At 42.4% G+C, this 16361-nt stretch overlaps 1 protein-coding gene across 1 annotated transcript in view; it reads left to right on the top strand.

The window, feature by feature from the left end:
- LOC136884102 (PWWP domain-containing protein 2A) overlaps positions 1-16361 on the top strand; it is a 144334-nt gene that overhangs the window by 101649 nt on the left and 26324 nt on the right. The window contains exon 2 of the mRNA XM_067156139.2: positions 12477-13779. Coding sequence (XP_067012240.1) covers positions 12477-13779 — 1303 coding nt within the window. The remainder of the gene's footprint in view (positions 1-12476; positions 13780-16361) is intronic.

The following is a 16361-nucleotide window of genomic DNA, read 5'->3' on the forward strand; positions in this document are numbered from 1 at the left end:
CATAGCTGCTCACTTACGAGAACAGAAAACAGTTCATAAACTGAATTATAATGTAGTGTCTTCAACAAGTGAAGCAACAGGGGTTTCAAAGTCACTGGTGAAACGTATTTTAGCGGAAGGGAAGACGTCTATAGCCAAGGGTCGTTTGCATTTTTCTACACCTGATGGCAAGAAAACAGTCCACAAGAAAAGGATCGAAACAGACCACTTCACAAAAGATGTGATACGTCGGAAAATAAGCGAATTTTACGTGATGAAAAAACTGTACCTACACTGGACAAATTGAAGCGTGTGTTAAAATCGGAAAAGACACTTGACGGTAGCAGAGAGTATCTTCGACGGTTATTTTGTGTTGTTCATATTATGTCCTCTGTGTGTACGCTTATTGGAACAGTATACTTTTATTTTTTATTTTTAAAAATATGGTTTACAGCTTGGGTATTGTAAGTAGTTCCATTTAACTCAATGCTTAATACTTTTGGCCACTTTACATTTACTTTCGTTCTTTTAATTGCCTTGCGTTTCCGGCTTTTATGAAAGAATAACCTCAATTGAAGAGCCTGACTGCAGCCACTTGCAGTATGTGTCAACGCCAACTTGACAGCCGGCATGTCTGTCAGCCAGTTGCGCGTGTGCTTATCCTTGATTCGTCGGGTAACATCGGGATGAACCGGAACAAGCTGCGCGAACCGAAGTAGCCGAGGGTTCTTTTGCTTGTTGTCGGTTAATACAACCTAGGCTATAAATAATCTTAATCATGCTGAGAGAAATGGTAGTTTAGGGGAAGCCCTAAAATTTAACTCATAAGGAGCTGTGTATAGCCCCCTTCTTGTAGAATTAGATAGCCGCCATCTTGCGCAAACGTCCCTAGGACGTCTCATAAGAGCCTATGTATAGCAGCCACATTGTGCAATTAGATAGCCGCCATCTTGCTCATAAGGAGCTGTTTGTTAGTAGTATAAGTGGGGTGGGGCTGGGGGGTCGGCCGCCCTCACCTCCGGCTCTCGGGAGAGGCCTCCACCTCATTGACTGCGATGGCTAATACTGCATGCTTAACCTCTCACCCGCCATCTTGGAGGGGCTTAACCTTACTTTTTACGCGTAGGAGAGCAAGCCTAACCTCATGGAGGGGCCAAACCTCAGTTTTAAGCCGAGATGCCCTTCTAGGCGCCTAAGAGAGCGAGCTTAACCTCACAGACACTATCTTGGAGGGGCCTAACCTCAGTTTTACGGCCGGATGCCCTTCCCGACGCCATCTTGAGTAGTAGGGCAATGGGTATTCTCGATTCTGCTCCTTACGATACGGCTTTAGGGCGCTTGCGCAAGATTGCGGCTATCTAATTGCACAATATGGCTGCTATACATAGGCTCTTATGAGACGTCGTAGGGACGTTTGCGCAAGATGGCGGCTATCTAATTCTACAAGATGGCGGCTAATTGCACAAGATGGCTGCTATACATAGGCTCTTATGAGACGCCCTAGGGACGCTTGCGCAAGATGGCGGCTATCTTATTCTACAAGATGGGGCTATACACTGCTCCTTACGAGACGGCTTAAGGGCGCTTGCGCAAGATGGCGGCTATCTAATTGTACAATATGACTGCTATCTAATTGTACAATATGGCTGCTTATACATAGGCTCTTATGAGACGCCGTAGGGACACTTGCGCAAGATGGCGGCTATACACTGCTTATTATGGAGAATGACGACGGCTATGGGCGCTTGAGCAAGATGGCTGCTATACATAGGCTCAGAGCATCGTGCTGCCACCTTTACATCACTAAACCTCACGGCTACTACCTTTGGCATGTGGTGGCGGGCAATTTGAAATTCCATGTGCTCTTGTTTGTCAACAAAGCCACATGCTTTTTGACAGCTGACAGCAGCCATCTTTAATCAACAGAGCATCGTGCTGCCAAGTTTAGCTACTACCTTAGGCACGTGGTGGCGGGCAATTTGAAATTCTACGTGCTCTTGTTTGCAAACAAAGCCACGTGCTTTTTGACATCTGACAAGCTGACAGCAGCAATCTTTAACACATTGAATGCCACGTCATTCATATATGAATAACACTTAACTTCCCGCTACTGCAGTGTCATCCATATATGAATGACGTCCAGATGAGCTGTATCAGGCTTCGTCATTCGCATACAAACGACGTTACGATAAAATCAAATGGTAGCCTTAAAGTGTGGCCCACGGGTTACTTTTTGGTGTGCTTGATTTGGCCGTAGCCGTAATGGAATTGGGTATACCATGCTGAATGTAAACATAATATGCACGAATAAATTTGTTGTTCTAGTTGAAAACAAACAAAATATTTTATCAAACACACTTGTTCTGAATTATTGTATTTTAAACGTATTGTCCTATAATATGTAATGATACCAGTAATGACCAGTGGCGGCTCTAGACTTACAAATTTTACAATTTTTAAATTATAATTCAAACGTCCCTGGTAATGGTTCTTTTTCACGTTTGTAGTATTTGAATTTGCCCTGTGCCTTGCTCAAAAATAAGAAAAATACAAGTCTAGTTATCTAAAACAACCTGAATAAAACGTTTGCAGTACAGAAATCACTGGTGTACAGAATTGAAACAGTCTAGACACAGTTGAGGCATGCCAGGACATGTCTTGCAATAGGTGTTGCGTGCTTTCTCGCCTCAATCCTACCTCAGATAGCCTTACTGTGCGACGGCTCTTACTCATTATTAACAAATTTTAATCAATTCTGTAAAGATAAAAAGAAAAGAACATTAAAAAGTGTCATTCATATATGAATGACATGGCCACCATATGTAAAAGAATGGCTCCAAATTAACACAGTTCCACGTCATTCATATATGCATGACAGTGAAAGTCATGAATATAAGACCGTATAACTGTTGCAGATGAAAATAAAATTCAAGGTAGCAATCCATATGCGCAAAATAGTGTAAATCACTTAAAATGTACATTTGGCACCGGGGAAAGTTTTACGACCCAGACCTTGGCATTCAATGTGTTAATCAACAGAGCACCGTGCTGCCATCTTAACGGCACTAAACCTCACGGCTACTACCTTGGGCACGTGATGGTGGGCAATTCGAAATTCCACGTGCTTTTTTGACAGCTGTCAGCGACCATCCTTAAACAACAAAACTTGAGTGCTGACAGGTGCTAAATCCACATGTCTGCAACCTTAGGCATGTAGTGGCGGGCAATTTGAAAAATTCCACATGCTTTTTTGACAGCTGTCATCTTGACGGACCCTAACCTCACGTTTAAGGACAAAAGAGCATCGCTAACCTCACTGCTGCCATCTTCACGGCGCTAAACCTCATATGCACGTCGTGGCGCGGAATTTAAAATCCAACAATAGAACATCGCTAACCTCACTGCTGCATCTTGAAAAGTTCAGTGTTCCAAACACTAAAAAACCATCAAACAGATACTGTTTTCTGTTAGAAAAACGCAACTCAGTGTCTTTTCGTGGAAGCGGCGATGGTACCAGCATACACCTTGTGCACTGGCTGGCGGAGAAGACCTGCGGCTGTTGCTAGGACGGCTTGGCCGATCCCGGGAACAAGAGCGTGCGCGGAAGTTTGCATTGCTGCCATCTGGTGTGAGAGATCATCTATCCTGTTCGCGAGCTGGCTCACGTCACTAACTGGTGGTTTACTTTCGGTGCTAACAGTGGCGGGAAGTGACACGGGTGAAACCTCAAGAATTTTATCGGCGAGGACGGCAACTTTATCTAGCGGCATCTCACTCTGTGTTTGTAAAATGGCCTGTACTTGTGAGGGCAGGCGCTGTATCCATAACTGTCTGAGGAGGTTATCTTGTACTTGTGTGCTGCCCGCGAGAGACTTAAGGTGTTGTAAAAACTGGGATGGCTTTTGGTGACCGAGCTCCTCATCCATGAACAGTTGACGAACGCGTTGCTCTTCCGATAGAGAAAGGCGCCGAATGAATTCGGTACGCAGATACACCTATGCATTTTGGGCCGTAGGGTTGATAATAATATCTTCATCTTCCGCGGCATAGCGACTGTCAAGCTGGGAAACAACGTACGCGCATTTTGTTCCGTCTTGCGTGATACCGGATACATTGAACTGCGCTTCTGCCTGAGCGAACCATAGCATCGGCTTGTCTGGCCAGAAAACAGGTAATTAACTCCAGCACGATTCACTACAGTGATGATTGCGGCTTTTGCTGTTGATATTGCTGTTGAAGTTGCATTGGGAGCAGGCGATTTTGCTCTTGTAATTGCTGTAGCTGCTGTTGTAATTGCTCCATAGCGACGGCGGTAACTAGAGTGTGAATGGCACTGAATTTATATAGAAAACTGTATCACACGATACTGAGCCACACCCTCCCCATCTATCACTACATAAATCAGTGATCCAAGCAATACCTTAGTGAAATATTCATGGGGAACAATATTTGAGGCCCGGATCGTGTCGACTGGGCAAGGCACATACATAACCCTGAGCTGAAAACCCCCCTTGTAATCAGGCAACAAGGGCAAGACTACATCTATTAGAAATAAAAGAAGAAATTGTTTAAACCAGGGGATTTATTAAATAAATATGAGAGAAAAATTTAAACCAAGAAAAGAAAATCACACAAAACGAATAAGGAAATGAATCGTAATACTCATGGACATACCTTGTTCTTTTTCACATAGTTGAAACACGGCGTGAAAATTCAAGCTAATACTCTTCAAAAATATTGATACGTAATTTAAAATGCTCACTGCTCCTCGACACATCGCTATTACAATACCAGCAGCTTCCTTTCATCATAAACTATTCAACCAGGTCGCCCGTTTTACCAAGATTCAAATATCCAAGGCACTGCACCACATATTACATCAGGCAACTAACTATGAGAAACGTTAGCACAACAATAAGCCGTGCCGGAGAACAAAAGGCAGATAAGAATAACGACAGATGAGACTGAACACAGCCTCCATGGACCAATCAAAGCCAAGACAGATCCAAAGAATACAATAGGTACGCCCATGCGCAAATATGAAACCGACATGGCGGGTACTCAAGCTGAGCATCAGCCATGAATAATAAATAAATATAGCTCTGCGCTGAAAACCAAACAAGGCGCAGAATTTGAAAGACAAATACAACAGGTCGATCGGCATATCACCCTTTTCTCCCCCACACATTCGAACTCACATGCATACCACATTCACGCACACACAATGAGGGTATCGGGAAAATAAAACACGAACGGCCGTTCAGATTTCGTAGTCAAATACAAACCATAAATTATGACTCCACGGTCATTATCAGCGGGTCTCACGTACTCAAAAGGTTGCGTGCGGCGTGCAATTACACATAAGGTCAGAATTGAACATTACTTTATTCACATCACTGGCATGTTGCGCCTTGTACAACCTGGATTGGTATCTCCTGCGGTCGAGACAAGGGGCACATCATGAGGATCACGCAGTATTAAAGCACGCAGTGCACTAAATCATAACCACAGAGACCCTTTTTTAATTATAACTACAAGACCACAAACACATTCACTCAAAGCACATCGTACGACGGAGCGGAAAGATGTATGCCATCGACCGTAACATACGGGAATAACTCGTCACCAAATTTAAATATAAACCAAATTATCACATACCTGTGATTATCAATGGTAAAATCGAATAGCAGTTAGCGTGAAAGGTCCAGGCTTGAACACATTGAATGAATATTTAAAGCATAAAAAGGCTACACCAAACATAGCGGCAGCCATTGTTAGTATCTGCCCCACATTGAACAGCAGAAGAACTCCACAGAGTAAAAATTATCGCTCAGCAAAACGAACGACCTCACAGATAAAAACATAGCGTGTGCTGCTCCCTACTGGACGTCATTAGACTGACACATGTAAACATTGAAAGACAAAACTGAAGGAAGCCATTTGCATAATTAAATGACAAATCGTGGAACATGCGATAAGCATGGTTCAAGTCACGTCGGGGTCACCAAAATGTGGAGATAATTACACTTACTGACTTGCCAGCTACAATAAACACAACAATAAATAGAACTGCTTGTTTATTCTGCCGGAATTCTGCATTGTTGTTTCCTACAATACCGTCCATAGATAACATTATGTAGAAAGGCACCGTATGTATTTGTTTACTTTATACTTAATGTCAGCCATCTTGTTTTAATTATGCTGCCATGGAAATCATAAAGAAGACGGGCAGTCTACATTCTTTCACCGGCGTTGCTTAGTGTGGCGAGATCCAGCTGCTGCCCTCTAGGTTCCTGTGGCGGAGGGATGGCGTGGTTTCTCCACAAAGGTAAAAGATCGCAAATTTTATAATGTACAGTTTGTGTCCCTCACTTTCTGTCAAGCCGTTTTCGCGTCTTATTCATGCAGCCATACCTACTCCGGGACGTAGTGTCTTTTCATGTAGGCTGAGCTTGGCTTTCACAATATGAAAGTGACTGAGGTATGAGCGATGCTATGAATGGTGTGAACAGTTCAGTGGGCTTGGCAGACTGATAGGCAATAGACCTCGTGCGCATGACGGGTGCTACGCTCTGGCGGCAGGTCATGTAAACAGTCAGGGGGAGTCGCAGTCGAGCGCCTGTGTCTGTCTTGAACGGTCTTGTTTATCGTTGATTCAACTTCGACATGCAAAAAGGTTCTCGAAACAGTAGAAAAAATTGTTCTGTGGTTGGCTGTAACTTCACGTATATTAACTGTCCTCCTGGAACTAAGTTTTTTGTGTTTCCAAATAAAAAGCAGCATGAAATTAGAAGAAATGCCTGGATCGCTGCACTTAAACGAGGGACTAGTGATGGTAAACTATGGGAACCCACGAATAACTCGCGTGTTTGTAGTCGGCATTTCGTGAATGGAATGCCTTCGAGAGATCCTGACAGTCCTGGTTATGTACCGAGATTGTTTCTAAAACCGCTTGTTTCGATCGAACGTCAGCAAGAAGAGGAGCACCGAGTGACGACTAGATACAAGAGGCGAAAACGGAGACATGAAAATGAAAACGTTGAAACTAGTACCATGGAAGATTTTTCGAAGTCATACAGTGATTCAAGCACGCAGACTGAAGTAATGATCATCGATGGTAACAAAACCAGTGTGAACGTGTTATTTTCTGCTCTGAAAAATAATTGTGAAGCGGAAGTTCAAACAAATTTGCCAATGCCTCGAGTGAATAAACAGACGACGACTGACACTTGTTTTAAGAGAGACTGTGGTGTTCACGTGGACTTCCTTGACACCAGACATACATTTCATGGATACAAATCAGTTAAAGACAACGAACAGCATCTTCTTGAAATAGCAGGTGTTAAGTTTGCAGTGTTTCATATCCTGTTATCCTTGTTACCCTCCATTCATCAGAACTGTACATTTACTAAAGAAAACATGCTGCTTCTACTGCTAATGAAATGTAAACTTGGTATTAGTTTCGCCGCTCTAGGCGTAATTTTTAACTGCCATAGGACTACAGCATCTGCTACTTTTAAATTCGCTCTCCATCATATTTTTGAGAAAACAAAGGAATGGATTTTCTGGCCACAACGATCCACGATCAAAAGCACAATGCCTAATGCTTTTAAAAAACACTATGAAAATTGTACGTGCATTATAGATTGCAGTGAAGTGCCCTGTGAAAGACCTAACAGTGTTCGTCAAAGAATTTTAATGTTTTCTCATTATAAGAATTCATTTACAGTAAAATTTCTTGTTGCCATTACTCCATCAGGTTACATTTCTTTTATATCCAAATGTTATGGTGGAAGAGCGACTGACAGCTACATCACAGTTAATTCCGGTATATTAAACTTTCTTCAGCCAGGGGATATAGTTATGTGTGACAAAGGATTCCCACAGATAAAAACTTGTATTGAGAACAGAAACGCTGTAATGGTAATGCCACCTTTTGCGTTCAACCCTCAGTTTTCAGGTGCAGAAGTTGAAACAACATACGATATTGCATCAGTAAGAATTCATGTTGAAAGAGCTATTCAGAGAATGAAAATTTACAAAATATTAAGCAACAAACTCACAATGGATTTACTTCCTCATATAGATAAAATTGTTCACATCATAGGTGTCTTGGTAAACTTCAGTCCTCCAATAATTAAATCATAAGACTAACTCTTTTAGTTAAGCTTACTAAATATGTTTGCAAATATTTGTCATAAAATTCGATACTGTAATAGAATTTGTAACAGCAAAATAACTTGTGTTTGAATTATGCTATCAACATAATAAATAATAAATAATTTTCAAGTTGAATTCCTAGTATTGAGAAATACAATTCGTACATCAGCCATTATCCGAGTAGTGATAATTGACACTTGAATATAGTTATAGTGCAGTCACTGTATGATCTTTAAATATTACTGGAAGGTAATGTTCAAAATAAAATTTCTCTACTGAAGGAATAGTGCTGGAAAGGAAGTCATCATTTCTGGAAACGTTGACTGTAACACTTCCCTTTGGAGAATATATAAACAAGTCACAGTTGTGAAGGTTCAGAATGTACATTGATACCTGCACCTGAGTATAATAAACGTGTGTTTCCTTTAGCTTTACGTTACCATCAGTAGTTATATATAAATACGGGACATTACACCTTTTGTCTTCAACTACGGGTTTTTCTCGACACGAATAAGGGCACTTAATCTCGAGAAGATTAACAAAATCCTGACCTACAACTATTCCATCTGGACTGCAACATAACCATGATTGTTGTTCTTTTATAAACAACCCGAGTTGAACCACACGGCATTCCTTTAATAAGCAATACTCCTCAAGTGCCTTCCGTTCATTAACTCTGCCATATCTCACTGCAGGAGTGTTTAAATTCTTAGATAAAAGAAACGAAAATGTCAGCCTTTCGTAATCTCCACTCTGTAGGGTTTTGATCTGGTGTACGTTCTGGCTGGCCGAAATGCGTAACTTCCTTTGCTGGAACCAGGAAGGACATAAAGATTGTTCCCTTGTCTCAACTGCAATTGCGTGCTTCTGTGAATTTGTTACTTTAACATTTTCACAATAAAACCTCAATATATCACTTGACAACATGCACTCATAATTTGTGGGAGCTAGTGATATGTTACCACCGGGCAAATTATTCACAACATAGCATCTAAATAGTTTATTAACTGTTTGTTTGTCCAACTGGTTAAGACACTGAAATAGAAGGTCTCTTTCGCTTAGCTCTACGGCGCTTTCAACGATATTTTGAACAATGCAAGTGGAGATAAAGAAAGATTCACCTTCAGACTCTGCTTTCAAAATTTTTGAGAAAGCACAGTCTATGTCCTTAATTTGTTCATATAATTGTCTTTTACTTAAGGATTCAACATTTTCACTTTCCGACGCGTAATAAATTGGTCGCTTATTTGATGGTCCATTTAGTATTTCTTCTACATTCCCTCCTTTACAATACTCCGCAATAATGTTCTTAGGTTTCTCCCACTGTTGCAGAGAGGAAGTCTGGGAAGAATCTCTCTCAGTATTGATATAAATACACAATGCAGCAATATGTTTACAACATTGTGAAAGTCCGGCTTTGCAATCGCACTCAGCTGATTTAATCTTTCTACCACAATCAATCTGTAAAAAAATTAATCTTGTGTAAATTAATTGTAAAAACGCTTAAAACTTCAATAGATACAAATATTATGCTACGTTATTATACAGAAGGAGAAAGTATATGCTTACTTTAATTTTAACAGCATAAGGCGGCTGATGGATGTTTGTTTCCCTCAAACACAAACAGGTTATTTCTTCTCCCAACGCGAAAGTATATGCTTACTTTAATTTTAACAGCATAAGGCGGCTGATGGATGTTTGTTTCCCTCAAACACAAACAGGTTATTTCTTCTCCCAACGCTTCTCTTGCTTGTAGTATGTGATGACTGTCACAGAGTTTTGCACCCTTCTTTAAAGTAGAAGCTCTGAAATACGATGCATCCCAATGAACTTCTCGAAATCCTACACAAATATCTAGAGACGACATTTGGACATTCAGTTCTTCCCTGTGCTTGTAATTGCACAAGCTACTATCGTCCCCCAGAAAGCCTACACAAGTCACCGCTACGAGCGCCAGCAACTAAAATAACATGATGCGCACGAGCTCTATAGCAACTCACTCCTCATATGCCCAGGCCATCCGGTGGAGCCTCATACATGACAAATGTAGAGAGGAGGCACATTTTTCAGTATCAGTGGAGCCAGACGAACTCCTCCGGCACCCTGGAGTCTCTTAAAATCTCTAAGAATCGAAAAGACATTAGTAATTCTCTCTACCTCTCTTCTGGCAAATGCCTGTTTACCTTTTCACGTAAGACTAGCGTTCGTTTCCTTCCAGTTTGCTATTTATTTCAACCAATATTAGCCTGCGCCTTATTACCCATGCGAGCAGTACCAGCATAGCTGGCAGTCCTTCGACTACACTCAAAGAAATTACGTCTCGCCCGCCGTTGTACTACTGATTCTGTTCTTTACTGTGTAGTTATGTAGCTTTCGTTGATTTAGAGAACGACAAGGTTGACTGGAAGTTATTATTTCAAACTCTGAGAACGTTGGATCTTGATTGGTAGGACAGATGTTTGTTTTTAACCTGTATAAAGTCCAAAGCTTGTGTCCGGGAGATAGTGGGTTCGAATCCCACTGTTGGCAGCCCTGAAGATGGTTTCCCGTGGTTTCCCATTTTCACACCAGGCAAATGCTGGGGCTGTACCTTAATTAAGGCCACGGCCGCTTCCTTCCAACTCCTAGGTATTTCCTATCCCATCGTCGCCAATAAGACCTATCTGTGTCGGTGGGACACAAAACCACTAGCAAAAAAAGCCCAAAGCACTGAAATAAACATCAGTGGAACGACAAGAGAAGCAAGAATAAGAAGAGGAGTGCGGCAAGGCTGTCCCTTATCGCCTTATCTGTTTAATATCTTCACAGAATTCGCTATTCGAACAGTAAAAGAAAAAACCAAAGGGATAAATTTTAATGGTAAACAAAATCATATTCGCTTTGCAGATGATATTGCATTGATAGCTGATTCAGAGCACAAAATGACCAGGATGCTCGCTGTACTAAACAACACGTTAGACAAGTTCAGACTAAAAAATAAACACAAAGAAAACGAAAATGATGGTCGTTCAAAAGAACTAGACTGAATTGAAAACAAACATTAAATTAGGCTGTGCAAAAATGTATCTGGTTAAAGAATTTTGTTTTCTTGGTAGCGTTATTACCAATGATAGTCGGTGCCTGACAGAAGTCGAAAGAATTGCTTTGGCAATGCAACAGGAAAAATCCATTGTTAAGTAAGCACGTAAGAATTGAAACCAGAAAGAAATTTGTTAAAACCTTTGTTTGGAGTGTGCTAATTTACGGTTGTGGGACAGGATTTAGGGAAAACAAGCACAGTCAAGAATAGAAGCTGCGGAAATGTGGTTCTGAAGAAGACTGACAGGGACGAGTTGGACAAAAAAAGAAGAGTAATATCCGAATCTTGAATGACGTTAATGAGAAACGGACCTTAGTTTATTCACTGGAGGGGAGGAAAGCTAAATTTCTTGGACACATACTTTCTCCAGAATGTCTTTGAAGGCACGGTCTTGTGAAAGAAGTCGAGACAAAGACCACATCTCTCATACCCTAGGAACATAATCGCTCAGCTGGGTTTTGCTTCCTGTGTCACGATGAATAGGACTGCTGAAGACCGTGGGATGTAGCTGCAGATGGACGGACGGACAGACGGATGGATGGATCAAAACACTTTTATTTGCGTATAAGCCTCTCCAAGAACTTAAGCGCTATGGATCTACACGCGCACATTTAACTAGTACATTAGATTCAATCTGCCTTTATTTCTTTAGAACATGTTTGGGAAAGATCTGTTATCTGGAGGAGAGCGGCTCCAGTTTCTTGTGGCAGGCTGGAATGGAATGGTGAGAGAAACGCAGTGTCATCTGGTAGGATTGTTGGGGTCTTCCTTAGAGCCCCACAGATAGGGCCGGTCGTGTCATCATCGGGAGGGCGGCCTTCTTCTCACCAGAGGTGATGACACGGCCGGACAGTAGTAGTAGTAGTAGTAGTAGTAGTAGTAGTAGTAGTAGTAGTAGTAGTAGTAGTAGTAGTCACCAATTTCTTGCTTTATTTTATTATCCTTTATTGTTCATTTTATTTTGCGTCTTAATATTAAGTGGAGACGATGGGCGTGGCATGGGGGACTGAGAACGGCTGCCATGCTGATTCTATCTTGGGAGTGTCAGATTTCTGGAGTATCCAATGTACCCCATGGCATGCCCAGGGAATCCGGTATTTCTTTTATTTTATTTTTGATGTGAGCTGTCCATGTGAAAATGTATCGGCAAATTTGCCTGTTATGTTCAATAAATATCTATCTATCTATCTATTATCTGGTTTCGCTGTTTAAATTTCCTTTGCGTGACACAGTTGAATATTTTTTGTGTGTGTTTCAGGGGTCTACCATGCGGCATATCAGTGCCTCCATTGACCAAAGGAGATGGCGAAGAAGACAAGCTGTACAGCATCAGTCAGAGGTTCTCCTACTTCCAGGAGAACACCAAGAAAGTGGAGATCCCGTTCCACCTGCGCAGGACGATCCGACCACCAGCTCGGTATAAGAATGCGCGCATGACAGTTCGTCTCCGTCCACGACAAGTGTTGTGTTCAAAGTGTCGTAGTATATGTAATGAGAACTCTGAGAACGTGGACTTATCCAAGAAGAGGAAGAGCACGGAGCAGCCGGAGCTGGCTCCCACGAGGAGTCCTCGGCCTCTCTTTTCTGAGAACCAGCGCGAGAACCAGGTGAAGAGTCCGCCATCGGAGTCGCTGATCCCCAAGCTGGCCAACGAGATCAACAAGATTAAGATCGTGGGTAACTATTGGGTTAGACACACGTCTGTGGAATCTCAGGGAGAGAAGAAGGGGGTAGAGACTAGGAGTGAGAAGAGAGTATATTGCCTTTCGGTGGAGAGCGAGAAGCCTCCCTCGGTGGTTGAGGAGGACACACTGGCAGATAGTTGTAGTGCCGGGCCCGATTGCGAGGACAGTAATGAAAGGATGGTGCTCCGTAAGAAACGTAGTGTGGGCTCAATGGAGGACTTGTGGGACGAGAGCGTGTTCGAAGTGGAGGACGGTATGAGGAAGGGGCTGGATCGACCTGACGCGGACAAGAAGACGCGCGGTGCCAGGGCGACGCCGGTCATTAAGATCTCGTTTGGGTCGCAGGGGGAAGGAACGGTGTTGAAAATTCCTTCGAAAATCCAGAACTACATTCCGAGCGAGAGTGAGAGCGAGGAGAAACAGAGAACCAAAGACGCGAGCGCGAAGGCGGCCAAGAAGGCGCTCAAGAGGGCGAAGAAGGAGGCACGGAGGAAACTGCTACGGCGGCACAAGCACAAGATGAAACATAAGAAGAAGCACAAGGACGAGCGCAAACACAACAAGGAGGAAGACTACACCGCCATCAAGGAGCGCTGTCTCAAGCAGAAGCTCTCCATCAGCTTGAAGAGGCTTAACGCCAATGCCTACTACCTGGGCTCCAATGGCTGCAAGAGTCCCACCACCAGCAGCTGCAGCAATTCCGAGATGTCGGACGACCACGGGGAGGCGGTCCCCGACTTCCCCAGCAGTCACCCTCTCATGATGCGGATCTCTTCTCAGAACGTGGGCTCGTGTCTGACCGGGGACGGCAGGCGAATGGCAGTGGGAGACGTCGTCTGGGGCAAGATCCATGGCTTTCCCTGGTGGCCGGGTAAGGTACGTGTCACTAACTTATTACCATTGAAAGATAAAAGCTAGGGTAAGTAGAAAACAAAGAAATATATTATGTGTATCCCACGAGTAGACTTTTGAGACTGTTTGTTTATAATATACAGCAATGTGCATGGAAAGAGAAAGTATGCTTTTCTTTGTGTGTTATAAATTTTGTATGCCCAAAATAGCGTATTCTGTTTGTAAACTAGAAAGTAAATATTTAGTCTGATTATTTCTATATATTTGAATTTACATTCCTGTTTGTCACGTGTCGTTGTAGTGGTAGTCACAAGGACCTTAGCAGGCACAAGTAGATGAAATGATGTGGGAAAGAGGAGATGAGGATGCCTCAAGAAGCTTGTTTCTGCTTCCCAGCTAGGAAGAAACGTGGATGAATTTAGGAAGGGTTACGGGTGGTACATGCACGAAAACATGATAAATGTATAGAAAGATAGAAAAGTTAGTGACGAAAAGATAGGGTTCGACTTGACTTAAAAATGACTGATGTCTGGAAATTGTTCAGCATAGTATATTGTATAATAAGAGAGCATACTAATAAAGTAAACAAAACTTTCGTCCTCGTCCCTGAATGTACAAGCCCTCGTGCCATCGGCAGTATCTGCACCTCCGAGGACGGCAGGTTGCTGCAGAGGTGGACACACTCCACAGAGAAGGGTGTTGGTTGCTGTTTGAATCACTCTTCACGAGATCAAGACGCGATTGTTGCAGGGAAAGAGATCAACAAATAAAACCCCAAGTTTTGTAGCTGCACTCGCTTAAGTGTGGCCAGTATCAAATATTCGCGAGATAGTCTTCTTGTCCGCACCCCACTGTTGGCAGCCCTGAAGATGGTTTTCTGTGGTTTACCATTTTCACATCAGGTCACAGCCACTTCCTTCCCATTCCTAGCCCTATCTTATGCCGTCGCCTATCTGTATCGGTGCAACGTAAAGCAAACTGTGTGTTGTAAAATGCAGATAAACAGCACTATTTACAGTATTTATGTCAGAAGGAAGAAACAAGAGATGATAATCCATATACTGTGTATTGTGTGGTCACAGGATTGAGGACCAAGAGCCGTGAGCAATAAGTGTGCATTCACACAAACTGGAATCTGTAGTGACACTGTGTGACCAGGAAAGAAATCATCCAGCCATTTAGACGTTGGCAAGCTGGCTGATAACCTAGCAGATGTCATTGCCTTATTCATCTCTTTCCTGGCAGTAGTTTCTCGACAGATGTCGTGAGGTGCTTCACCAGAGGTGTAGGACGCACACAACCAGTGATAATTTGGCATGTCTCATTGAGTGCCATGTCCACGGTTTTGACGTACTGGGCAAGCGTACTGAGCTGCAGAATAGCCCAGCACATCTTCTAAGTCTGGATGTGTGCCCCAAGCTGTTCCAATAAATTTCTGCCTGATGTTCGAGCAGTGCTTTTAGAATTTCAAAGCATAGTCGAGAGTAACTTCCAGGTATTTCGGAGTACTGCAGTGTTCCATTGTAATGCATCCTCAATTGACTTTCAAAGTATGAAAAGCCTGTCTGTTCTTGAGATGAAAAGCCCAAGTCTGTGTCTTAGAGGGATTCGTTTTTAGTTGATTTTTGATGTAATAGACAGCAAGTGTTTCAAGAGCATCAGAGAACGTTTGCTTGACAAACTCAAAATCTTCTCCATGAAGAATTGCGGCTTGATCATTCGCATAGACGAAATCTTCTGTTCTATTGGTAACAGCTGATCATTGGTGTAAATATTGAACAGCAGTGTTGCAAGCAGCCCATTCCTTTGTCTTCTCCATCTGGAGTCCTTCCTTATATTATAGACCTAGTAACTAATCTCATTTTGTTCCGTATTGAAGATACAATAAGTAAACTCTTTCAAGATTAAAATTATTGTGTCCACCTTTTCAATACATATATATAATTTTAGTGATTAAATTCTACATGAATTAAAAACACCAGTTAGGGACATGTTTCACACTAGTTATGGGCATCTTCAGCCTATATTAATCTTAAGGTCAAGAATTAAAACTATAAACATTGGAACTTATAGTAAACTAACTTAATACTAAATACAATCGTCTTATGCTATTTACATAGTGTACAATATATACAGTATGTACAATATGTACACTAACTTTGCCAGAATTTATGAACAATTAATTAACTTATTTTATAATGACTAGACCTCCAATTGTGGATTGGGTTGATCACAGCGTGAATTGGGGTTTCTCAAATTGTCATCATCATCATCAGTTTTCCACTCCAGTTGCCCGGGTGTGGTTTACGAGCACTCTCCACTTCTGTCTGTCCATGTACCACTCTTCTCTCAAGACGACATCCCAGCTGATTCCTCTTGTTCCTATGTCCTCTTTCACTTGGTCCAGCCACCTCTTCCTAGGTCTTCCTACCGGTCGTTTTCCGGCCACGACTGTGTGTAGCCATTGTTTTGCTGTCCTTCCATCGTCCATTCGTTTGACATGGCCAAACCATTTCAAACGGGCCCTTGTCACTTTTTCATTCAGGGATGGGTACACACCAGCTTGCTCCCTTATTCTTTCATTCCTTACCCTGTCCCTTTTTGTC

This window comes from Anabrus simplex, chromosome 12, assembly GCF_040414725.1.
Source record: "Anabrus simplex isolate iqAnaSimp1 chromosome 12, ASM4041472v1, whole genome shotgun sequence".
NCBI lineage: Eukaryota > Metazoa > Arthropoda > Insecta > Orthoptera > Tettigoniidae > Anabrus > Anabrus simplex.